Genomic DNA, 26,657 nt, shown 5'->3' on the forward strand with positions numbered 1-26,657 from the left:
ATAGAGTTTATCTTCAGGAGTGCCAGCAAATACTCGCTTTTTCAAGTCATTGCTAGTCAGAACTAGGCTATTTAAATAATTGTAGTGTTGAAAAGTTTGTCATTCCTGCATTTTAAAATAATCACCTTCACGATTCAGTTTCTAAACTTTTCTGATGAAATGAACACAAATGTTTGATTGAATTCATATTTTTTAAAAAGATATCAGGTCTAGTTTTTCTACCCATGTTTGCAGGAGTATATAGAGGCAATAGATTCCACAGCTGACATAAGGATGATTATTAATCTAGGCCTCAGTGGCACCCAGCTGGCATAGAGACCTGGCCTTATCTTTGATGGGTTCAAAACCAGTGATTTCTGTCCAGTGCTCAGGGGAAGCACACAGCCGTGCCATCTCTTTGTTCTCTCCTTATTACAGAATCAGTTGCAAGGCCTCCCTCTTCTTAAGGCCCCTGCTTTTGGAGCTCAGCGCCTCTCCAGATGCCTGTGACGTTAGTGCCATTTGATGGGGCAGCCACCTGGGGTGCCAGGCAGATGGGGCATCTGCCAAAAGAGGGTGTCCTGCTTGGTAGGGCAAGGCCACCCAGAGTCCTTGGACTGGCTCCACAGCTGTTCAGTTATTCTAAGCAGAAGGTTTGGGCCTCAGGAAGAGAGAAGTAGAAGATCTGCTTCATCCTCCTGCCATAGCCGCGCCCTGCCCTCCACACTGCCTGCTCTCCCTCCAACCTGGAACTTTAATTTTCCATGAATAATTCATGGCCAGTAGCAGTTCAAAGCACTCTCCTTAACTCTGGGATTGTACTTTCACAAACACCAAAGCCTTAGGCTAAAGGGCTATGGCAGATTTCCAGACCTCTGACAGCCATTTAAAGAAGACCGAGGCTGGGCACAGTGGCTCATGCCTGTAACCACTTTGGGAGGCCAAGGTGGGAAGATCACTTGCTTGAGGCCGGTTGCTCAAGACCAGCCTGGGCAACATAGTAAGACCCTGTCTCTACAAAAAAATTAAAAATTAGGCTGGGCACAGTGACTCATGCCGGTAATCCCAGCACTTTGGGAGGCCAAGGCAGGTGGATCACCTGAGGTCAGGAGTTTGAGACCAGCCTGGCCAACATATAGTGAAACACCGTCTCTACTAAAAAAAATACAAAAATTAGCTGGGTGTGGTGGTGCACACCTGTAGTCCCAGCTACTTGGGAAGCTGAGGTAGGAGAATGGCTTGAACCTGGGAGGCAGAGATTGCAGTGAGCCAAGATCACACCACTGTACTCCAGCCTGGGTGACAGAGCAAGACTCTGTCTCTCAAATAAATAAATAATTTTAAAAATTTAAAAATTAGCCAGGCATGGTGGTGAATACCTGTAGTCCCAGCAGCTTGGGAGGCTGAGGTGGGAGGACCACCTGAGCCTGGGAGGTCAAGTGAGCTATGATAGCACCACTGCACTCCAGCCAGGGTGACAGAGTGAGACTATTTCTAAAAATTAAAAATATATATATATTTTTAAAGAAGACTGCAGGGAGGGGCATACCTTTTGGAGCCCTTAAATCATGACATGTTGAGTCGTGGGTACTGTCAGTGAGTGAGAGCAGCCCTGCTTGGGGGCAGAATGGCACAGCTCTCCAGATACCCTGAGCTGTTCTAAATCACCAAATACTCTGTGTGAAAATGCTTGGGTATGGGTGTACTCTGTGATGTGGCCCCTCACCTGACTAAGCTTGTTCTCTAAGTTTAGCTCTTTATCATGCAAGTGAGTGTATTTGAGTACATAATAAAGAGGCACATAGGAATGTGTGGACTGGGGAGTATTTACTGGCACCCCATAGTGGGGTTCTCAAACCTGAAAGTTTCAATCACTGGGGAATCTCAGTGAACGGCAGATTCCCATTCGATATTTGGGACAAATCAAGAATCTGCTTCTCTGCTAGGCTGTCAGATGATATGGATGCTGGTGGCTCACTCTTGGAGCAGGGCTTCTCATCTTTGACTACAGATTCCCATCTGTATTACTCCATTTTCACTCTGCTATAAAGAACTACCTGAGGCTGGATAATTTATAAAGAAAAGAGGTTTTATTGGCTCATGGTTCCACAGGCTGCACAGGAAGCATGGCTGGGGAGGCCTCAGGACACTTACAATCATAGAGGAAGGAAAAGAGGAAGAAAGGAAAAGAGGAAGGTCTTAAATGGCCAGAGCAGGAGGAAGAGGGTGCAAGGGGAGGTGCTACACACTTTTAAACAACCAGATCTCATGAGAACTCACTATTAGGAGAACAGCAAGGGGGAAAATCCACCTGCATGATCCAATAACCTCCCACCAGACCCCTCCTCTGACACTGGGGATTACAATTCAGCATGAGATCTGGGCAGGGACACAAAACCAAACCATATCAACATCACGGAGGAGTTTTTAGACATCTCAGTGCCTGATATGGTTTAGCTGTGTCCCCATCCAAATCTCATCTTGAGTTGTGATTCTCATAATCCCCATGTGTCATGGGAGGGACCCAGTGGGAGGTAATTGACTCATGGGGGCAGTTACCTCCATGCTATTCTCATGATAGTGAGTGAGTTCTCATGAGATCTTTGTTTGGCACTTCTCTTTCCTGCCACCATGTGAAGAAGGATGTGTTTGCTTCCCCTTCTGCCATGATTGTGAGTTTCCTGAGGCCTCACCGGTCCTTCAGAACTGTGAGTCAATTAAACCTCTTTCCTTTATAAATTACTCAGTCTCAGATATGTCCTTATAGTAGCATGAGAATTGACTAATACAGTAAATTGGTATTGGGTAGTGGGGCACTGCTATAAAGATACCTGAAAATGTGGAAGCAACTTTGGAAGTGGGTAACAGGGAGAGTTTGGAACAGTTTGGAGGACTCAGAAGAAGATAGGAAGATGTGGGAAAGTTTGGAACTTCCTGGTGACTTGTTGAATGGCTTTGACCAAAATGCTGATAGTGATGTGGACAATGAGTCCAGGCTGAGGTGGTCACAGATGGAGATGAGAAACTTCTTGGAAACAAGAATAAAGGTGACTCTTGTTATGATATAGCAAAGAGACTGGTGGTATTTTGTCCCACCCTAGAGATTTGTGGAAATTTGAACTTGAGAGAGAGGATTTAGGGTACTGGTGGAAGAAATTTCTAAGCAGCAAAGCATTTGAGAGGTGACAGAGCATAAAAGTTTGGAAAATGCAGTAAATGCAGTTTGGAAAATCAGAAAATGCCTAATCATGCAGTAGAAAAGAAAAACCCATTTTCTGGGGAGAAATTCAAGCTGACAGCAGAAATTTGCATAAGAAACAAGTTGCTGAATGTTAATCACCAAGACAATGGGGAAAATGTCTCCAGGGCATGTCAGAGACCTTCACGGCAGCCCCTCCCATCACAGGCCCAGAGGTCTAGGAGGAAAAAATGGTTTCCTGGGTCAGGTCCAGGGCCCCCCCTGCTGTGTACAGCCTATGGACTCTAACCCAGCCACTCCAGCCATGGCTAAAAGAGGCCAGGGTTCAGCTCAGGCCATAGCTTCAGAGGGTGCAAGCCTCAAGCCTTGGCAGCTTCCACGTGGTGTTGGTCCAGTGGGTGTACAGAAGACAATAACTGAGGTGTGGGAATCTCCACCTAGATTTCAGAGGATGTGTGGAAATGCCTAGATGTCTAGGCAGAAGTTTTCTGCAGGGGTGGAGCCCTCATGGAGAACCTCTGTGAGGGCAGTGCAGAAGGGAAATGTGGGGTCAGAGCCCCCACACAGAGTCCCAGCTGGGGCACTACCTAGTGGAGCTGTGAGAAGAGGGCCACCCATCTTCAGACCCCAGAATGGTAGATCCACTGACAGCTTGCACCTTATGCCCAGAAAAGCTGAAGACATTCAATATCAACCATGAAGGCAGCTGGGAGGGGGACTGTACCCTGCAAAGTCATAGGGCAGAGCTGCCCAAGGCTGTGGGAGCCTACCTCTTCCATCAGTGTGATCTGGATGTGAGACATGGAGTCAAATGAGATTATTTTGGAACTTCAAGGTTTAATGACTGACCTATTAGATTTCAGACTTGCATGGGGCCTGTAGCCCATTTGTTTTGGCCAATTTCTCCGATTTGGAACAGGTGTAATTTACCCAGTGCCTGTACCCCCATTGTAGTTAGGAAATAGCTAACTTGCTTTTGATTTTATAGGCTTATAGACAGAAGAAACTTGCCTTGTCTTTGGACTTGGACTTTTGGGTTAACGCCGGAATGAGCTAAGACTTTGGGGGACTGTTGGAAAGGCATGGTTGTGTTTTAAAATGTGAGGACATGAGATTTAGGATGAGCTGGGGCAGAATGATGTGGTTTGGCTGTGTCTCCACCCAAATCTCATCTTGAGTTGTGGTTCCCATAATCTCTACATGTCATGGGAGGGAACCAGTGGGAGGTAATTGAATCATGGAGGCAGTTGCCCCCATGCTGTTCTTGTGATAGTGATCTCACGAGATCTGATTCTTTTATAAGAGGCTTTTCCCCCCTTTGCTTGGCACCTCTCCTCCCTGCTGCCATGTGAAGGACCTGTTTGCTCCCCTTTCTGTTGTGATTATACATTTCCTGATACCTCCCCAGCCCTACGGAACTGTGAGTCAACTAAACCTCTTTCCTTTATAAATTATCCAGTCTCAGGTGTGTCTTTAATAGCAGCATGAGAACAGACTAATATAACGCCCCAAACCAATGAAGGAATCTCTGAGGGCAGGACCAGGATCTCAGCAGTTCTGCTCAATGATTGCCCAGGATGAGTTGGTGTGGTGTGAGGGGCCTGAATGGGTGACGGGACTGATTCCTACCACTTTGGAAATTAACCAAAAGTATCTTGCAACCATCTCTGATAGTATGTGCTTTAAGAGGGTGAGAGTTAAAATGAACAGTTATCTTTAATGTTACCAGCTCTGACGCTCCCCAGGACTGATCCAGTCCCTTAGGTCTGGCTTGCATCTGTCAGCCAGAGAGTCTCAGCTGAAGCCCTCATGGAAGTTCTTGCTCTTCTCCATCCACCCTGTGCTCCTGTTCTTGACTACACAGCCAGCTGCCCTAACCTTTTCTTGGCAAGGCTAATAGGGCTGTGAGGAGTCTAGGTGAAATGAAACTGGAAGTTTTATCTTCCCAGAGAGAGGGGTTCTCAAACCTTGCCCACATGAGAACAACCCAGGTCATTCTGATTTAATGAATCTGGGACAGGGTTCATACCTTAGGGGAGTTTTAAAAGCTCCCATGTGATCTTAATGTGAAATCAGAGACTATAAGATAAAATCGGAATTTAAAAATTCTACATGTTTGTATTTTCATTGACATTTTTAGAACTGGTTCTAAAAATTAAAGGTGCTATTGAGATGATAAAATGTAGAAATGATTTTCAAAATACACATTTAATGATTTTTTTTAAATGTATTTTTCACAATGCACTCTCCCCCTCCCATTCTATACTTGGCATTTTTGAGGAAGCCAATGGGAAAAGTGAAGGGACCCTGGAGCTGGATTTAGAGTCCAGCATTCCCGGAGAGGGAATTAAGGTGGTGTGTTAATGAGGGCAAAGCTAGCAGCAGTAACAAGTAACACCCTAGCCTTCCCAGGTTTAAGGCAGGCGTTTGGTGCTCATAGACCTGTGCAGGTGGGAAGAGGTCAGGGCAGCCCTCCTCTGTGCAGTCAGGCTACTCCCCAGCTGTGGCTCCCAAGGTGGCCCGGGGCCTCTCCTACCGCCTGCAGGGAGGGGAGGGGAAGAAAAAAAGGGGTGGGGCTCCACGGGGAGGGCCTGGCTGGGCGGGGCCATGTGTGCTGTGCTCCATTGGCCAGAGCTCAGTCACCTGGCCCCTGCACATGTGCAATGAAGGAGGCTTGAGCCCCAGTGGAGGACGAGTCCCAGAGCCCTGACCTGAGTAAAATGTGGGCACCGGGGCCCTGCCAACCACTGTGCCTGCTGCGCTGGAGCTCACACTCCAGGCGGACGGGTCCTGCCAAGGCCGAGGGAGGCTCTGAAGGTGTGCGCTCTTTCTCTTCTTTTCTCCACAGATATCGCAAACGGCACCAGTTCAGGGGGGTACCGCCCGCCTCCCAGAACCAAAGAAGTCATCATCAATGGCCAGACCGTGAAACTTAAATACTGTTTCACCTGCAAGATTTTCCGGCCCCCTCGCGCCTCCCATTGCAGCCTTTGTGATAACTGCGTAGGTAAGTAGTGCCTGGGCGGAGTCTGGCAGGAGCCCAGGTCCTCCGGGTGGGCTCTGCGCCTCTCCAGCCCCGCGCCACGAAACACTCAGTAATGGTTAATATTTCAGCGTATTTGCATCTTGCCACTGATTGAGTTCATCGGGCCTAGAGTCACTAAATCTCTTTTTTATTCTCTTTACACCCTGCACCACCCTTGGCTGCGCCTACCCCAGCACAGGCACCAGAATGGGGTCCTCTGTCTCCCAAGGCTGCCAGGTCAGCAGGCACTTGAAATAAAGTCATGTTGCCCCCAGGCCCCTCAATTGCCGCAGGGCTGGCCACACACCTACTGGAGGCACCCTTGTGCAGTCATTTGTCCCGACTCCTCAGAAGGGCTGGGGGCGTTCAATCCCCAGTCCTTCTGGGGACAGGAAAAGAGGCAGGGTCCGGGAGCCTTCTCCTTCCGGGACTGGAGTTAAGATCTGTATTCTTCCCGGAGAGCACCAAGGCCTCCCCTCTCTGCCTCCCAACTTCCGCCAGGACAGGCTAGGGAAATAGGCAGAGGGAACTGAGAGCTCAGAGGTCTGCAGCTGTAAGGCTGGGCCCTACCACCGGCCCAGCACTGGCCTTCTACAAGTGACCTGGGCCCAGCCTCTGGAATTATTTGGCAAGCACCTCTTGTCACTGCAGACTGAGAGCTGCTCCCCACACCCACTGACCCTCTTCTCTCTGTGGCTGGAGCTGCCTAGAGATGAGGTTGGCAAGGAGATGGCAGAACACCCAAGTGACAGGAAGGGAAGCAAGTAGAGGACAAAAGCTTTGCCACAGTGGGGAAGACTCGTAGCCTGCCTCTAGCGGAAGTGACTAGGGGTATTCCTGGGAGAATAAGCAATGGAAACCCTGTTACCTTATAACTGAAAGGATAGGAGTGCGCCTCAGAACAAACCTAACTTCCCTTGGTAGCACAGCATTGATTGCCAACACTCTTCGGGAGTCTTAGAATTTGTAGTCTCAATTCTTCTTGAGAAAAATAAGATTTTATAATGTACGTCCTGCTGTGCAAAGCAGTCTTCCGTTTATTTGTCTTAAATTAACTTTACCCTAACTTTAATAATCTATAGTTTGGCACAAAGCTCATGTTTTCGCTGTCAGGCCTCGTCTTGGTTTTCTTAACGTAGATAAATTACTTTCAGCCTTGCCTCCCCAACAGAACAGTGTGGAATGTGTTCTGTTTCTCCCATGTAGGAAGTAGCTGATAGTTAAGAGCATGGGATCTGGCACTGCACAGCCTGGGTTCAAATACCAGCTGTTTGGCAGGCAAGGCGCTGAAACGCTGTGTGCCTCAGTTTCCTCTTCTCGGTAGTGGGGTTGATAACTGCCTGCCGCATGGGATGGTGGAGAGAATAAATGAATGAACAGGTGGAAAGTGTCTGGCATGTAGCAAACATTCTGTAATTGTTAGCTGCTCGTGCTCTTGTTACTCCTCCTCCCTTGATAGTTTTGATTGGCTTTTTCTGGACAATGTCTTGACTTTCTATAGATGCAGTGACCAAAACTACACCTAGTTCTCCATGTGGGGGCACACCAGGGTTTCTACGAGGACACATGACAACCTTTGTTTGAGCACCAGTACCCTTCTTGGTGACACCAGCCCCAGTGTCCATTCCATACTTACCTTGGGGACAATTTAAGCTGAAGGAGCACAGCATCTTAAATGTCTTTGGGAGAACCGTCTACCTGTAGGAGTTCTCAGCACCCTTTCTTGGGTTGTAATTTTGACCTCCAGGCCTATGACATGATGGGACAGTGTGTGTCTTACACTTGTGCACATAAACTCTTCTGTCATTCTGCAAACCTTCTCCTGGAGGTCTAATGCCTTATTCTAGTCTGTATTTTGATAGGTAGGGTGTTGTTATCTACAAAACTAAAGGTCTTACTGGGCACTTCCTTCTCTTTATCGTTTATAAAACTTTTTACTCATTTCTAAACACCCCCAGTGTTGCCACTCATTTATCCTGTTTCTTGTCTCTAGGCTAGATTTTTTTTTTTTTTTTTTTTTTTTTTTTTTTTTTTTTTTTTTTGAGATGGAGTCTTGCTCTGTCATCCAGGCTGGAGTACAGTGGTGTGATCTCGGCTCATTGCAACCTCCACCTCCCAGGTTCAAACAATTCTCCTGCCTCAGCCTCCTGAGTAGCTGGACTACAGGCACATGCCACCATGCCCAGCTAATTTTTTTGTATTTTTCTTTGAGATAAGGTTTCACCATGTTGGCCAGGCTGGTCTTGAACTCCTGGCCTCAAGTGATCCACCTGCCTCGGCCTCCCGAAGTCCTGGGAATACAGATGTGAGCCGCCGTTCTCAGCCTAGGCTAGATTTTTAATCACAGTCAAAACTTTCTTCTCAGTCTCCTGTGACTTACTGTTTTAAAATTCCTTTTGGATTATTATCAGACATGTTCTGAAAGTTCATATAATCACATTTGTTCCCTCCCATTGCCCACAGGTGTTTGTGTCCCTTAAAGAACCCTGATGAATGAAATGTAAAAGCCCCTTATCACAACTATGCCTTTGCCTGGTGACAGTGTACTTCTGCATGTGAGTGTTTCCAGTAGGATCCTCTCCTGTGTACTCTACCAGCCATGAACCTACAAGCCACCAGCCTATAATAGGCCAGGAGCCAGGCCTCCACCTTTCTGGTAAATCAAAGTCATGGTGGCCACCCAGCATCCGCAACCGAACATGGTGGTGGTCTATATATGGGAGACCCAGAACTGGAAGGAGAAAGGGAAAGGAGAGGAAGTGGGGAAGTTTGGAGCAGGGTCTAGAGGAGGAAGACTGGAGCCCAGGAGCACATCAAAACCTGCAGCCTCTGAGTGGTGCTCAGGGCCAGCTCCGTGGGGGACAGGTGAAGAAGTAGCATATGAGTGATCTAAAGTAAAGCTGCCCACAGGGCTCCTCAAAACACCACCCAGTGACTGAAACCTGCATAGCTTCGGTTTTCCGGTTAATTACGGGACACTTGGGCCTTTGGTTGACTGATGAGCAGGACAGCAGATTGGACCTTCTGCATTCAGGAAAATAGAGTTGAAGGCAAATGTCTCCCACTGAGAAGTGTAATTGCAGAGTTAGCCATGATCTTATTTTTAGATGGAAAGTTTTTACTGAAAGAATTCTTTTTGCAGCAAGGGAAATAGCACAGTGGTATGCTGAAAGCTGAGGTGGGAACTTGTGGCTTCCCTTACTTTGTAATGAGTGGGTTTGAGCTGGTCCTTCCCAAGCACAATAAATAAATGTCATTTGGCATGGGAGAGGAGAGAAGAAAAATGCAGCTTCCCAGGCCTTTCAGAAGAGCAATTTTCTTTGCTAAATAAGTTTGAAAGTCATAGGGGCCTTTTCAGTTGAAGACTGAGGAAGGAGCTTTTCTCTGGTCAAATATAGAGTTGGTTGGCAGACCCCAGTGGTTGGAGACCTGGCTCGGAGAACACAGAGGCCAGGGCTGAATCCTGGTCCACTCATTGAGTAATACTGGAACCTGGCAAGTTATCTGAATGTTCCCAGCTGTTACCACATCTGTAAAATGGATGTGATCCTAGTGCTACCCTGTAGGTTTCTTTTGAAGGTTAACTGAGATAGTGCCTACCACAGCACCCAGCAGACCTGCGGCACACTGAGGGGCCAGTAAGCGCATGGCTGGCCACTGATGTTCTCATCAGTGACGGGAATGCCGCCGTCAGTGCTCCCAAGTAATTGATTAAAACAAGAAGCATCTTCAGAAAGCAGTAGGAATCACCTTGTTTCTCTGTATCTGGAAGGATTTAGATGATCTGCTGTGATCAATGTGAATATATTTTCTGTCTCTTTCTGACGTTGTCCCTGTTGCCTGTTTCCATCTGTCTCTTCCTCTGAATCCTTGTCTGTCTCTCTGGTTCTCTCTGAGTCTTGCCATCGCGTTGCTTCTGCACATGTGGAACACAGCATTTCGGGTTGTTTATTTATCCAGGCGGGCTTTGAGGTTATGGGATATTTTTAAACAACCAACAGCTGGAGCCAGGGAGCCACCTCTTCTCTCTCAGATCCTCATATCCCTCAAATCATTAAAGCAAGAGAAACTGAAGGAGCTGAAGAGGCAAAACATGGGCCTGTGAGACCCTCTCAGGCTCACTACGTATGTCCTAAAGCCCCAGGTGCATGCTACCCTCGTTTTTCTGACGGGGAAGGCCCTAGGAGGGATGTCTGTCCTCTGGTGGGCCCTAGTCCAGTGTCAGAATGGCCAGCAGCTTTCGCTGGAATGGGTGTTTTTAGTACAGCCTAAACCTGTAATAAAAAGGGATTTACGTGTACTAGATTTAATCACACTCTGTGGACAAACTAATAAAAAAGTTTGCTAGACAGTAAGATGAAACACTGCCAGTATTTGCAAACCAGTTATACAAGAGTCTACCTTACTCTGACCAGGCCCAGGCAGCTTAGTCTAGAGACCCAGAGGTGGCCTCTGGAGGCAGCTGCAGCCGGGGTCCCAGCCCTGCTGTCCTGTCTGGGCACAGGGACTGTCTCTGCACTTGCGATGCCACATCTGGAGGGGCTGTGAAGACAAAGGAAGTAGTACATGGAGCCCTCAGGCCTTGCCAGCCCCGGGGGGCACCAAGCAGCACCAGCCTCCTCCCACATCCAGGACATGGCCTGGTCCCTTGTCTTCTGTCCTGTCATTTTTGGTGTGGGTGCCACAAAGAACCTCCAGGCGCCCTCTGCAGGGACTCAGTGTCCAGTCGCTTTTATTTCTGGCAGGACTTTCCCACACTCTTAACTCTTTACAAGCTCCCTTTCTCATTCCCCCACCTCTTTCTGGCTGTGCTCTTCCTCTCCTGAGCACTTGACTTCATCTTACTGCACACTCTGTCTTCTGTCCCACAGTGTCTCCCCCTTGTTGCTCTCACTGCTTCCTCTGTGTGTGGGTTTCTGAGCTCAGACTGCAGATACCTTGTGTGTTGCATACACTCCGCTGTGTGCTGCCCTCAAGAACCAGCCACTGCTTCACAGTTGTGCATTAAGAGGTTGGACATGGCAGAGATTTGGTCCTGTAGCTGCCTTCTGGTGTGGATTAGCACTTGGCAATGTTTTTGTAACTATTTGGGTATGATGAGGGGGCTATTAATTTCCCATAGGAAAGCAGGTCATTGGAGGGGAACAAAGGGAGCTGAGATTTGTATCCTTGTTGGAACCAAAACAGACAGGACTTTACTGATTCTCCTGGTTCCCAGTATCTCTTCATTTCACCAACATTGAATAAGCATCTATGTGTTAGGCACTGTGACAATAACTAGGTATGTGAAAATATGAACCAGTCCCCAGGGATCATTATTAAGAGCAGACCAAGGAGAACTCAAGGCAGACAGTATTGTATTTATCATATTACACAGGTTAAAGTGTAATTTTATATTGATTAAGAGTAGAATTAAGTCACCAACATTTATGCACCAAATAACATTGCATCAAAGTATATAAAGTAAAAGTTGTTAGAAAATGCAAAGGTAGTTTGTTATATACATAATGCTAGTGAGAAACAATAGCATACGTGTCTCAGGTCAACAAACTCTAAGTAGAGTATACCAGTGTATAAGTATAATAAATATACGTTGAATTTCATTTTTACAAAGTGTACTTACCATGTTCAACCATTCATGGAACATTTACAAAAATTAATCATATTAAGCCCAAAACACTTTCCAACTTTCTAAAGGCAGGTATCACACTGAAAATGTCATCTGATGAAACGATAAAACTAGAAATGAATCGCAAAGATAGAAATGCACAAACATACCTAGCTTTTTAAAAAAAAAACTTTAAAACACTTTTATAAATCTTTCTAAAGCAGCTTTTTAAAGAAGCTTTTAATAAATCTTGGGTGACAGAAACTTCAAAACTGCAGTTGTAAAATATTTAGAAAATGGCAGTAAGAACAATGCAAAAGAAAACCATGCCATTCAGAATTCTACATTTTAAACATGAGAAATAGTTAACCTAAGCAGAAGAGGAATTAACCGGAAGACTGTCAGGTTGCTGGTAGAATCAACAAGTGGGCTGGAGAATGAGGCTCAGAAACCAGGAACAGTGGAGGAGGCTGGGTAGCCCCGCACAGCCTGTTGCATCTGCAGAAGGATGTTGCCGGAGGCAAGTGCCACAGGTAGGACGTTTGTGGCACCACCACTGAGTTCCCTCTGCCGCAGCTCTCGACTTGAAACTCTGACTGTCTTCAAAGACCACAACTTCGGATTCAGACACCTGGGCGGGAGCCCTGGCCTGTTTTGTTGCCACACCCAAGCAGACAGCCAGGCGAGAGCGGCGACTGCCCTACACTCAGCATCTACAGTGAGGTTGGGAGGGTGGGGCCCTGCCTCCCACCTATTTTGGGATTCTCCCCAAACAGGAAGTTTACTTTAATGGTGGATGGCCAATGAAATAAAATACTTCAAAAAGTCTAGTACACAAAACAAAACTGAGCTTAGAAGCAAATAAATGAACAAAGCATCCATCTCCAGAAGGCAGAAAAAGAGCAGCAAAATAAGGGAAACCATAAGAAAACAATGACTTAGAAAACAACAACCAATAGGACGCTGAATCTAATTCTTTAGAAAACAACCAACCAAGGGATTAATGTCTGGTAAGACAAAGAAAATAACAAAGTGGAAGTAGCAGATTCAAATGACACAAAGATAGGTGAGATTGTTTTCTATAATTATTCGGAAATATTTTGCATGTTGTGTAACTCTATGCCAATTGATTTGAAAAATTTCAGTGAAACATGATTGTATAGGAAATGGGTCAGGGAATGAGTAGAAAACTGAAATTGATTACTAAGAATGAAAAACTGAAAAGTTTGATGAAGAATCGTGTGAGAAAGGTGCTGGGCCCAGACAGCGTACTTCCTATGTTCTGAGTGGTGTCTGAGAGCTTCAGAAAGGTTGAATGGTGTTTCAGTTCATTGCACCAAAATAGTATAACCCTAACACCAAAACCTGACAAAAATAACATGCAAAAATAAAACCCCCACCCTTATGTATAAACATTACAAGCCAACATGAAGACATAGCAAACTTAATCTAGCAGTATAATAAAGAATTAGTCACGACATGGAAGGGTGTATTCCAGGAATGTGATTATTTTTTAATGTAATAAAACTATTAGTATATCAGTAGGTCAAAGGATAAAAGGTATGTATGATCATGATAATAGATACTTAAAAGGGATTTGATAAAATCTGGCATTTGTTTCATTTTTTGTGTATGACAGAGTCTTGCTCTGTCACCCAGGCTAGAGTGCAGTAGTGCAATGTCGGCTCACTGCAACCTCCGCCTCCCGGGTTCAAGTGATTCTCCTGCCTCAGCATCCTGTGTAGCTGGGATTACAGGTGCACACCACCATGCCTGGCTAATTTTTGTATTTTTAGTAGAGACAAGGTTTCATTATGTTGGCCAGGATGGTCTTGAACTCCTGACCTCAAGTGATTGGCCCACCTTGACCTCCCAAAGTGTTGGGATTACAGGCATGAGCCTCCGCTCCTGGCTGAGACATTCATTTCTAACTGTAGAACTCAGTGTATCAAGATTGAGAGGTGTGGTAGGCAGAATTCTGGCCCCCATGACTGCCCCTTCCCCTCACACCCCCTGAGTTGCTCCAATGGTTATGTCACCTTGCTTGGCAAAAGTGACTCTGTAGATGTCCTAAAAGGTGACTAATCAGCTGACTTAAGAGAGTTTATCCTGGATTATCCAAGGGGCCCAATGTAATTCTAATAGCCCTCAAGAGCAGAGCTGGAGAGATGCCGCACAGGAGGCCTGGGTGCCCTTGGAAGGCAGTGAATCCTGCCTCCAGCATGGAGCTGGGGAGAGGCCCTGACTGCAGATGGAGAGGCTCCCCCGGCTGCAGTGCGCTGGGCTCCTGACCTGCAAAAATCATGAGATAATGAGTTTGTGTTGTTTGAAGGCCCGTCATTAGTGCTAATTTGCTATGTAAAACTATTACTATATGATTAAAAACGAATACAGAAGAATATTTCTTTAACATTGTGTTAAAAAGGAAAAAAGCTGGCCGGGCGCGGTGGCTCAAGCCTGTAATCCCAGCACTTTGGGAGGCCGAGACGGGCGGATCACGAGGTCAGGAGATCGAGACCATCCTGGCTAACACGGTAAAACCCCGTCTCTACTAAAAAATACAAAAAACTAGCCGGGCGAGGTGGTGGGCGCCTGTAGTCCCAGCTACTTGGGAGGCTGAGGCAGGAGAATGGCGTAAACCCTGGAGGCGGAGCTTGCAGTGAGCGAGATCCGGCCACTGCACTCCAGCCTGGGTGACAGAGCGAGACTCCGTCTCAAAAAAAAAAAAAAAAAAAGGAAAAAAGCTAACATTTTCTTTATAGCAAAGCACTGGCATGATTTACATTAAAATTAGGAAAAAATTAGGATGTCTAGTATCATTACTAATATTTTACAATGTCTTTTCTAATGTGGTACTGTAGGAAAATAAACACAAATATATAACTGTCAAAAAAGAGGAAACAAAATCACCATATTTTGTAGCTGACAAGAACAATAATAACAGTACCAACAAACATTAGAACTAGTTTTGTATGTTTAGTAGGTTTATCAGTTACCTAATAAATACATTAAAATAGCATACTATGTATCAGTTAGGAATTGTAGTAAAAATCAAGACATGTACTCTCCACAAATTTATTTAAATTTAATTAATTATAAGTCAGGGGGCAAGATAAAATAGCTGTGAAATGTAATTAGAAGAACATACAAACAACAAGGATGCAAGGAAACATGTACTATTTGATATTATGAAGTCCTGTGAAGTCCAAAGATGAGTTCCAGAAAGTGACTTCAGGGCCCACGCACATGCTCTTGTGTGTGTATGTGCGTTTGTGTAAGCGACTTCTTCATTGTCCATTCCTGTATTTTCTGTATTTTCCAAATCTGCAAAGTGACCATTAAAATGCACCATTCTTGGTAGGCAGCATCTTATGTTCTGGCTGGGGAAGGCAGAGATAAAAAATGCATTCAGGGCTGGGCGCGGTGGCTCACGCCTATAATCCCAGCACTTTGGGAGGCCAAGGTGGGCCAGTCATTTGAGGTCAGCAGTTCGAGACCAGCCTGGCCAACATGGTATAACCCCATCTCTACTAAAAATCCACAAATTAGCCGGGTATGGTGGCACGCACCTGTAATCCCAGCTACTAGGAAGGCTGAGGCAGGAGAATCGCTTCAACCTGGGAGGCAGAGGTTGCAGTGAGCCGAGATGGTGTCACTGCACTCCAGCCTGGGCGACAGAGCAAGACTCCATTTAAAAAAAAAAAAAAAAAAGAATGCATTCAGTGCCACTGGGAGCCGTGTGCAGGTTCTGGGAGAGCCCAGATTCCCCAATTGGTCCCTATGCTGAGTTGCCAAGGCTAAGTAGGAGTTACTGGCCAGTGTGTGGACATACCCAGGGCACTGAACGGTAGGATACAAGCTCAGGGATGTTCAGGGGAGGCAGGACATCCAGCCTGGCAGGGATTTCTGAAAGTATCAGGAAGGCTGGGCTCCTGAGCATGCGAGGAGCTGCTTACTCTTCACCTGCCATGAGGATGCTTCCTCTGAGCTTTCTGGAGTGCTCTGTACCCGGGCTGGGTTCTGCTGCTGCTGAGGGCTCCCGCACCTTCATGCTAGCCTGTCAGTTTTGTCTAAGTGTCTGGAGTTTAGTCCTTTCCTTGTGGTTTAAGCAACAGGTCCTGTAACCAAATTTAAAAATCGATAAAACAATCTAATCCATGCTTTTGGGTCCAAGCCACCAGTCATGTCTGCACCCTCTGCTAGTCACTGAGCTCTCTGGAAAGTTCCTGCACACCCCAGACAGTGGGGCCATCATCCCCCTGGGTGTCTGAAGTGGATGTTGCCACGGCTCACTGGGTGGGACGTCCACAGTGCTTCATAGCAGTGCCAGGGCCCAGGGCTGGACATGGAGAGTCAGGTGAGGAATCCCGCTGTCTCTGCGGAACACTTTGTGAAGCAAGCGTTTACAGTGAATCCAGAAGTATTTAGGGACTGGCTGCTATGTGCAAGTAGAGGACAAAGAAACTTCACATAGGTTCCCTGCCCTTAAGGAGTCTTCCACATAGCCATGAAAAGTTAACTAACATCATAAAGAAGTATTTGACAAGGTTGTAGCACTCAGGATGGTCATTTTAGACCAATTCCCATAAAGGGGAGAAATGGGAGAAAAGGTTGAAGAAATTAGCTGGCAGCCACACTGAGAGGCCCTTGGATGCCCGTCCAGGAAAGAGGGCTTTGACTCAGCCACTGGAGCACAATGCTTGAGCAGGAGATTGAGGGGGCTGGAATTCAGCCCTAAGAGGACTGATCTAGCATCCGAGTATGAAGTGAGTTGATGACAGGTGGTAGGTAGCTGTTGTCTGATGATGCCATATTACAAGCACCCTCAAAAACCTCTGTAGCCCTTAACAAGCAGCATTTCTTTTTCTCATGTGCCTGTGGGACATCTGGGGCAGCTCTGGGGACTGGGCAAGGCTCAGCCCTGGGCATTGGTCCAGGTTCAGGTCTCCTCAAATGTTTTTCCAGGACCCAGACTGAAGGGAGGGCAGCTACCTATGGTACCGGCCACCATAACCAAGAACTGAGACATGCAGTATCCCTTACAACCTCTGCCTGTGGCGAGGACTCCATCACCCAAGGAAGGCACACAGCATGTCAGTGGGACAGGGAAGGGCACACCACCTCAAGAGGGAGAGAAGTGAATATGGTTGGCTCTCTGTATTCACGGGATCCACATCCATGGATTCAACCAACCTCGAATCAAATATACTAAGAAAAAAATTATGTCTATACTGAACAGGTACGGGGGAGGCTGAGGCGGGCAGATGGCTTGAGCCCAGGAGTTCAAGACCAGCCTGGGCAACATGGCAAAACTCCATTTCTACAAAAATTACAAAAATTAGCTAGATGTGGTGGTGGGCGCCTGTAAGCCCAGCTACCCAGGAGGCTGAATCAGGAGGTTCACCTGGACCACGGAGGTTGAGGCTACAGTGAGCCTTGATCATGCCTCAGCTTTCCAGCCTAGGTGATAGAGGGAAATCCTGTCTTAAAATAATAATAATAATAATCTAGAGTTGACCTGAAGTATACTGGAGGATGTGCGTAGGCTATATGCAAACACTACTCCATTTGTTAGCAGGGATTTGAGCATCTGTGGGTTTTGATATCCGAGGGAGGTCCTTTAAGCAATCACCCTTGGATACAGAGGGATGACTGTGTTTACTAGAACAATACAGCCTCTCACATGAGGGGAGACTTGAAGACCCAACACCAGTTATTTTCTAAGAAGCAGTTGTGTATTTGTTACATTTTTTTTTTTTTTTTTTGAGACAGAGTCTTGCTGTGTCACCCTGGCTGGAGTGCAGTGGCACGATCTCGGCTCACTACAACCTCCGCCTCCCAGGTTCAAGCAATTCTCCTGCCTCAGCCTTCCAAGTAGCTGTTACTACAGGCATGTGCCACCACACCTAGCTAATTTTTGTAATTTTTGTAGAGACGGGGTTTCACTATATTGGTCAGGCTGGTCTGGAATTCCTGACCTCAGGTGATCCACTCACCTCAGCCTCCCAAAATGCTGGGATTATAGGCGTGAGCCACTGCGCCCGGCCCAACACAGTGCCTTACTAGGTGCCCAGTAATCTCTTGTTGACTTGAGTTGCGTAGAATTGAAATTGGCTTCCAGCAATGGATATGGGAGTTAGGGAAGCAGAAGGTGAAACATACCTTACCAGCCCTGAAGTTTCTCCTTCTGAGATATTTGTAGCTGTGTCAGCTGATCCAGCTGCTCTCTGTTGGGTGTTGGCAATAAATGTTTCACCAAATTCCACCCACTATTTCTAGGAGTTGGGCAGAACTGAGCTGTTAAAGCCTAGAAACTTCGATAGTGAATAATAACCCATGTGCCTTAGTTTTGAAAGCTTAATATGTGTGTGTACATTTTTTAAAAAAGAGCTATGAAATAATTAGGTTTGCTGGAACAGGTTAAGTTTTATTTTGTTTTAAAAAAGGTTGAAAAGTATTTTAAATAAAAGACTAATTGAAATGGAAACATTATATCTTGGGAGAAGCAAGAAGAAAGAGTGTTTAATAATCTAGTAATGTGCCTTTGGAAATGTAATGATTATCTTTTTTAATTAAATAAGTGAAATGAATACATAGAAACTATTTGTACTAAGATAGCTCTTCCGTTTTCATAATACCATCCTTTATTTATGTACGGATTCTTACATTTGGAGGTAATCTTCTTTGTGTTACCAAGCAATGGGCTGGAAAGTATCACCCCCATTTGCTGTGGAACTCAGGTTCAGAGAGGGCAGAGACTTAACCCCGATCAGACGGCAAGGTGAGAACTGGAAGGCAGCCTCCCAGGCCCTCTGTGAAGGTTCATTATGGTTCATGGACTTAGAGCAGACAGCCACTCAGTGGGCCTGAAAGTGGACAAGCAGCAGGTGGACAAGTCAGATTTTAACATGTGAGGAAGGCTATGACTTCTCCCCCAGCCCAGCAGGAACGTTGTAGTGTGCCCAACAATTGGTGTCAACTGTGAATGAGACGCTGCGTGGGCACAGTGGGTGGGGGGCGGGGGGCATGCAGGAGAGGAGAGGAGGATGAATCACATGTGGTCACCAGCCTGTAAAGGCTTTTGAAGACTCCAGGAGGAGTAGAGAAGGTAACCATCTGTTATAACCCGGCTGAGCCCAGGCAAAGTCATAAATAAGCTCAACTTGCTAGTTCTTCCCCCAGGATTATCATGAAGTTAACAAAACAAGATATATGTGCTGAGTACTTTACATGTTTAAAAATTCTCTCTTAGGTGTGTATGAAGATCTCATTGCTCTCCTGAAATTACACTACCTGCACATTTTAGTTTTCAGGGTAACACAGGCTGGCTGTGCTTTGAACTGGGCATTTTCCCATTCACGGTTCCCGTGAGCTCTTTAAGATCTGAGGAGAGGTTGGGAGCAGTGGCTCATGGCTGTAATCCTAGCACTTTGGGAGGCCAAAGTGGGTGGATCACCTGAGGTCAGGAGTTCGAGACTAACCATGACCAACATGGTAAAACCCTGTGTCTACTAAAAATACAAAAAGTAGCTGGGCATGGTGGTGGCTGCCTGTTATCCCAGCTACTCAGGAGGCTGAGGCAGGAGAACTGCTTGAACCCGGGAGGCAGAGGTTACCGTGAACAGAGATCACGCCACTGCATTCCAGCCTGGGGGACAAGAGCAAAACTCCATCTCAGAAAAAAAAGAAAAAAGAGAAAAGAAAAAGAAAAATCTGAGGAGTTTAATGAGGTGAGCTGCATGCTTGGATTAGAAGATGCCAGAAATATGGAATGCAGCAACTTGGATGGAAGCAGTGAGCCCACACATGAGGAAACATCCAGTGATCTGTCCCATGGCCTCAAGAGAGTGAGTTCTCCAAGAAGCTGGCGTGGGTGATCAGTTGCTGTGAGGGCAGTCAGAGCAGGCTCATGACCCTGGTGTAGAAGTACAGCTTACCCCTGGGACCCCATCACCTCCCAGGGCACAGCCTGACCGGGGGTCAAGAGCTTTGCTTTTAGGGTTTGTTTAGAGCAGGGATTCCTGACCTGGGTGACATGAATGGAACTCAGGGGTCCACGAACTTGGAGAGGAAAACAATTACATCTTTATTTCCACTAACGTCTAGATGAAATTGAATATTCCCTTAATGAACATGGGAAACACATCACACTAGGGGTGTTTGTCACCACTAGAAACTGCAGCTGTTTTATACGGTGTCACGGTTATTGCAGATAGCCCAGAATAACATTTATACTTGCTACTACTTCCAAATTGTGGCAGTTGATAAACCATAGATCTTACTAGTTAGCGTATTCATAAGTAAGCATGTATTTTTCTGTATCATTATGTCAAAATTATGTTAGAAATGTTGTCTTTTTTATTGCTTTCTTTTGTCATCTCACATATTTATGTATTTAGAAACATTCTGGAAAGGTGTTCACGGGCCTCAGCGGAATGCTGAGGGCTTCATGACACACACAAGAAGGCTCAGAATCCCTGGTTCACTCTTGTTGAGGCTCGTAAATTGTTAGAAAACAGACTCCCTAAGATGACAAGTCACATTATCTCTCTTCCTGACCAAAGGGCATATGTAGATTTTTTTCAAATAGTATACAATACCATTTCTCTCAAGAATGCCGCGTTTGTAAGGCTCTTTTTTTAAAACAAACAAACCAACCATCTACATTGGGCTCATTCCGCTTCCTCTCTTTCTTCCTCTTTTTCTCTCTCAACCCAAACACAGGTGTGCAGCGAGGAGTTTCCTGAGGGTGGGGAGGAAGGACCACCCACCGCGTGGCCTGCCTGGCCTGGGGTTTTCTGGAAGCAAAGGGTGTTTAACCCTTTCACTGCAAAGAAGCAACAGAAAGGGCAGTGGCAGGGTGAGGTCTGTGCAGGTGCTCCCTGCCCTTTGGTCTGGGTAAACAGAACCCATCTTCATGGCTATTTAAACGTTGGAGAGACTCCGTTCCCTCTCGTTGTTCATGTTTGCCTCAGTCCATTTTTACCACCAAGAAATACTGGGACGAAAAGAACCCTCAGTGTAGTTAAAGAGATTAAAACCTGCTCACAAGAGAGAATAGAATATTGATAGCATTGTCTTAAATTTGAAGCAGCGATTCTTTCCAAGCTCCGCATGGGCTTTCTGAGGACTTGTATCATATCCGTTTCCATTGAAAGTTGACAAAAACAAGATCGTATTGCAGAATGTCTTCTTGGCTCTCACAAGTTAAATTCCTAACAATGCGATTGCCATTTATCATATGATAAAAGTTACCAGTGTCTACCTGGTTTGTGCCTGAAAATCCACTGCTTATTACTACTGATTTATGGATTTGTTTTCCACCAACGAATTGAAAACACACATTTTTTTTCACCTTTGCTCATGCTGACACTTCGCTGGAGGACAGGAAGTCACGCTGTGCATGCATGGATTTACCATCATGCTGTGTGTGCTCAGAGGGGCGTCCTCAGAGCTGTACCCAGAGCGGGAAGCACGTCATTCGTTCACCCTACTTAAGATATATCCACTGACGGTTGACTGTATGTGGGCTCCATGCTCGGCTAGCTCTGGGAGACAGTGGTGAATGTGGTCAACACGGCCCTGCCTGCAAAGAGCTCAGCGATACCCACCGAGGAGCACAGGTGGTTTAGGAGGCACCAGTGGTACAGGGAGGTGAGTGACAGAACAGGAAAGTCCAGCTCACATGGGAGCATACAGGAGAGATGCCCAACCTGGAGGAAGCAGCGTCACATCTGGGCTGAGCTCTGGTTAGCCAGGCAGAGAGAGGAGAGCTAGCAGGAAGACGCTGCTGCGCAAGCGGGAGGATGCCTGTGCTGAGCCCGGCAGGGGAAGGCGGGCCTGCCCAAGGGACCAGAGGTGTGGCTGACGTGGAGACTCAGGTCAGAGTGAGTCAGTGTGGCAGAGAGGGCTGCAGTAAGCCAGGGGGTAAGCAGGCACCTTATAAGCCACGCAAAGGAGTTTTGATCTTATCTGAGGATAAGAGACAAAAGTGGCCTTATCAAATGCATGCTTCAAAAAGTGTCCTCTGTCTCTCCGGCAGAGAACAAACTGGATAGTGGCACGACAGAGCCACGGAGACGGGAGGGAGGGCTGTCCCCACAGAGCGGGACAGGGCACTGGAGTCCAGGCCAGAGCAGTGGCCGACGAGACAGAAAGATGTGGATGATTTCGGAAAATTTTCAGCTGAAGAACCGACAGGACTTGATACTTCATTCAATTCCTGGAGTTGGGGCAAAGGAGAGTGTTTGACCCCTCTGGTCCCTGAGAGCATGGTTCTTTCCCACATGCTACCAAGTAATACTTTTAAGGAAAAGTCGAGTTTACATATTTTAAGTGGATCTCAACTTGGTAACCTGAGTCTATAAAGTATATAATTCAGTGTAAATACCTGGACCCTGCGGGATCTTGGTCTAGAACTTGATCTGTGGCAGCCTAAAATAAACATGAGGACCTCTAAACAGTGGGATCAGCTCCAAAGAGCCAGAGCTGAGCACTGCCTGTGTCAAAAGGTGCACACCTGGAGGGAAAGCGAGAGATGGGAAATAAATGTAGCAGCAACAGCACTGGACAGGACAGGCCTTAGAAGGAACCAAGGGCAGCTCGCAATGGGCAGAGAAGTCCATGGCTGGCCCTGAAGGAGAAGCTCCTTTGTGTAGGGTGATGACCACTCCAGGAGCAACTAAGGATGCTTGCCAGGGCACTCAGAATGCTCCATTTATCCAGAATGTCTCCCCATCATCATCCTTCTCTTTTGCCCAGTGATCTACAGTTTACCAAGCAACGTCATAAAGAGCAGAAAGTTTTGTGTTGAGTGAGGTAGGTTGTTCGAGGATCTTAAATAAGAAGTGCCATCATGTGCCACAAATGGGGAGTCCACCTTCCATTCTGCTCTGAGCAGTGAGTGTCTTTCTCTGTCTTGTGGGGCCACAGAATAGGGACCAGAGGAGGTGGCCGGGCACTGAGCTTGGAGATGGTGCCCCAAGGAGGAAGCAAGCCCTTCAGGAGAGCCAGTGGACAGCAATGGAATGCTTGAAGGGGCTCTGTGCAGGGGCTGAAGCCGATGGAGTCAGAAGAAGAGCCCAAAGTGTCAAGGGGAACAAGCAGTGGGACCCAGAGGCAGAGCCAGTCTGGATCAGGGTCTGCTCACCTAGGCCTGCCTTAAAGTAGCAACAACTCCTTGGGGACAAAGAACTGGGAAGTAATATCGGAACATGCTTTTTGGAAGTTTTGCCTATAACTTTGTGGGCTGAATCATTGAAGTTCATCACAGAGGGGGCTGCAGGCAGTCCCAGGGGAGTCCTTTATTGGCATCATAGAGGCCCAAGCAGTGCCCCAACCGCCTTAAATATGGGTATTCACAGACAGCTGAACTGGGCAGATCCCACCCATGACCTGAGTCAAGAATCTACACCTGGAGTAGAAACTACCCTTCTGCCAAGAAGTTCTGCTGAGCCTCCTTTTATCTCAACAGGCTCCATCCACATTTCGGGTACCTGTCAGTCACTCCTGAGTGTCTCAGCAGCCCCTGGAGGTCAGGATGGAGGGAGGGGCTACACATTTTAAGGAGAAGAGGCAGCGTCGGACCACAGAGCGGCCTTGGTCTCAGACCCCAGACTTAGGGGACTGGAGCTCGTGGACAGACCCACGTTGTCCGAGCTCTCACCCTGAATGCGGAAAGCCAGAATACAGATTTGTTCATTTTCAACAGATGACTGCAGGACCAATGTTGTCACAGGGGCCAGCATTCTCTCACCAGGCAAAACCAGCCATGGCCACTTCTCTGCCTGGTATCAAGCTGCTTGGGCAGCCAATTCATAATCAGAATGCCAATTTATAAGTGTAGAATGAGAAATAGAACTGCCACAGGAAGCAGAATCACTGCCTGGTTGGCCCTGTGGGACTTTCTAGAGACTTCTGTCAGATATGCTCATGTAAGACTGGGAGCCATGAATAAGTGCATTTTTTTTTTTAAACGGGGTCTTGCTCTGTCTGCTGGAGTGCAGTGATGCAATCTCAGCTCACTGCAACCCCCACCTCCCAGGTTCAAGCAATCCTCCTGCCTCAGCCTCCCCGAGTAGCTCAGGCTACAGGTGCACGCCACCACATACAGCTAATTTTCGTATTTTTAGTAGAGATGGGGTTTCACCATGTTGACCAGGCTGGTCTCAAGCTCCTGACCTCAGGTGATCTGCCCACCTTGGCCTCCCAAAGTGCTGGGATTACAGGCATGAGCCCCTGTGCCTGGCGAATATGTGCACTTTAAAAAAATGATTTGATAGAGGACTCTGATCATGTAAAATAATGCATCTAATGTAAATTTTTTAATGCATGATGTCTTTTTTATTCTGTGCATTTATTTATTTAAAAACAGTTTATGACAAAAAGAATGAGGCTACATGTCTAATACATTTTTTTTGGAGAGAGCATCCCTGGCCAGTAGGAAAGCCTCAACGACAGAATTTCTGGGGCCTCCCGGGCACATTTTCATCCTGTCCTGGCTTTGTCAGTGATACTCAACTATGGTGTCAGTGCCCAGGGCAAAGAGACCTTCTTTCGAAGCATAGGTAGATGTGTGCCTGCAGGTTGGAGCCGAGCCAGCAGGGGAGGGTGGCCTCTGGGCAAGTGCTCACCTCATTTCCGCCTGGAATTGTCAAACTGCAACTCAGCCTTCAAAATACATTTCTTTCATACCCAGAAAAGCCACAAGCGATTGCTTCATCAAAGTCTGTCTCTGTTCATCTGACTTCCCCTGTCTGTGCATCTTTTTGACCGGCTCCGTCCCTTTTGTGTGTGTGTGGTTCTTGGTTTTGTGGCTCTGAGGAGTGTGTGTTCATCTCCGTGTCTTCCTCCCTTTGCTTTCCGGAGTCTCTCTTTCTGCCAGGCTTATGTCTCTAGCTCAGACCTCTCCTTGGAGCTCCAGACTTGCATATGCAGCTGCCCACTGGACATGTCCGCTTGGGGAGATAAAAGCACCCCAAATCATCCTTCCCCAGCAACCCCCACCTTGCTAAAGGCCAGCCCCACTCACAGGCTGCACAGACATGAGGGTCCTCCCGACTCCTTTCTCTGCCACACCCTGCTCACCTAATCCATCACCAGGCTCTGTACAGTTTGCTTACTAGGTGGATCCCAACTTCATCCACTTCATCCCTTTCCTTCTGTGCACCGCCTCGGCCAGCTGCAAGCCGCCACCATCTCTCACCTTAACTCCACTTTCCTTCCATGCACCGCCTCAGCCAGCTGCAAGCCACCACCATCTCTCACCTTAACTCTGCAAAGGTCTCTTGAAGGACCCCCACCATCCACTCCTGCTCCTCGTCTAATCCAGCCTCTACACTGACATCAGAGTGACCATTTCCAAACAGAATCTCATTACTATGGGAAGGAGGCCAAAATCCTTAACCTGGTGTACAAGACCCACCTCTCCAACTCAGCTTGCACTGCAGTCCTGCGTGCCATCTGGGCACCAGCCCCCAGGCCTCCTCTGGTTCCTCTCTTAATTCCTGCTCATCTTTCAGGCGTGGGTTCCTCAGGGAAGCCTGCCACTGCACACACTTCCCATAGCTCTCCGTATGCTTCCTTCACAGCTCTGACCAGGGTTGTCATGGTATACACTGGGGAAGTATGGATTCAGGTGGCCAGTGTCTCTGCCCACAGGTGGGTAAGCTTCAAGAGGCCAGGCCTGTGTCAGTTTCCCTCACTGTATTCCCACCAGCCAACGCCTTGACTGGCATGCAGCTGCTCAGTAATATTTACTGAAGGAGAGACGGGAGGGAAGAAGAAAAAGAGAATTTGATGCTCTTGCTGTATCTAACTTCATGTGTCCATCGTAGTCTTCTTTCTTAGGGGAGAAAAAAAAAGAAAAAAAGTACATTGCTTTTTTGGCCCTTTGACGAGGTTAATGTTCTCAACTGGGGGAACAAAAAAAGCGTCTGGCATCCAATCTAAACTAAATGAAACCCATATCCCTCACCCTCAAACCTACCAGAAGTACAAATTTTGAAATGTCAGACTCCAAGAGAAGTGATCATTTAAAAAAATTAAGTCTGATCAAGAGCTAGTAAGTCCTTGCACAGTTCTGGGAGAGTGGAAATGCCATCACTGAAAATGACTCATGGTGTCTTTAGGTCTGTGACTGACGCAACTTACTCATGTATTTACCTACTCAACAGATATATCTGAGGGCCTCACGTGTGCCTCCTACAAACCCGAATAAAACAGTACCTTTCAAACTTTTTGTGTTTTACAGCAGCTCGCAGTAGGAAATGCATTTTCTACTGGGATCCAGTGCACACAGATGTGCACATAAAAGGCATGAAACAGCACTTGCCTTTCCCACAGAAGATGCCTTGATACTTTCTATTTTATTGTTTGTTTTTAGTGCTGGTCATGACCAACTAAATCAATTTCATGACTCACTATTTGATCACAACCCTTAGTTTAAGAAACCCTGGAATAAAGCATAATTAGAGTAGCTCCTTCTGAATAGGCCCAGGATTGCACTGACTTATACTGAAGTTAGCCCAGGGTGCCAGCCTGCCTGTGGCTGGGATTTTAGGTTGTATACCTCTGGGACCCTGGGGATGGCACATTTCACATGCCACACGATAGGCACCTGTTGGTCTGCCTTCTTAGAACAGCTCAGTTTTAAATTACTGGGTGAAATAAAGCATTTCAAGCAGCCTTGTCAGAGCAGTAGGCAGCACATCCGTCTCATCATCTGAAATAAGTTATTTCAATTTCTGTGAACTAACCTGACAGGTCAACCATTCTTAACTTGGGGCCTAAAAACAGGCTTCAGGAAATTGTACCTAAAATGTTGTTTGAGTGCATGAGAGTGAAGG

General features: G+C 46.8%; 1 protein-coding gene across 1 annotated transcript in view; it reads left to right on the forward strand.

The window, feature by feature from the left end:
• Positions 1-26,657, forward strand: part of ZDHHC14 (zinc finger, DHHC-type containing 14) — a 320,843-nt gene that overhangs the window by 231,219 nt on the left and 62,967 nt on the right. The window contains exon 3 of the mRNA XM_011952881.1: positions 6,027-6,185. Coding sequence (XP_011808271.1) covers positions 6,027-6,185 — 159 coding nt within the window. The remainder of the gene's footprint in view (positions 1-6,026; positions 6,186-26,657) is intronic.

This window comes from Colobus angolensis, unplaced genomic scaffold (assembly GCF_000951035.1).
Source record: "Colobus angolensis palliatus isolate OR3802 unplaced genomic scaffold, Cang.pa_1.0 Scaffold35, whole genome shotgun sequence".
NCBI lineage: Eukaryota > Metazoa > Chordata > Mammalia > Primates > Cercopithecidae > Colobus > Colobus angolensis.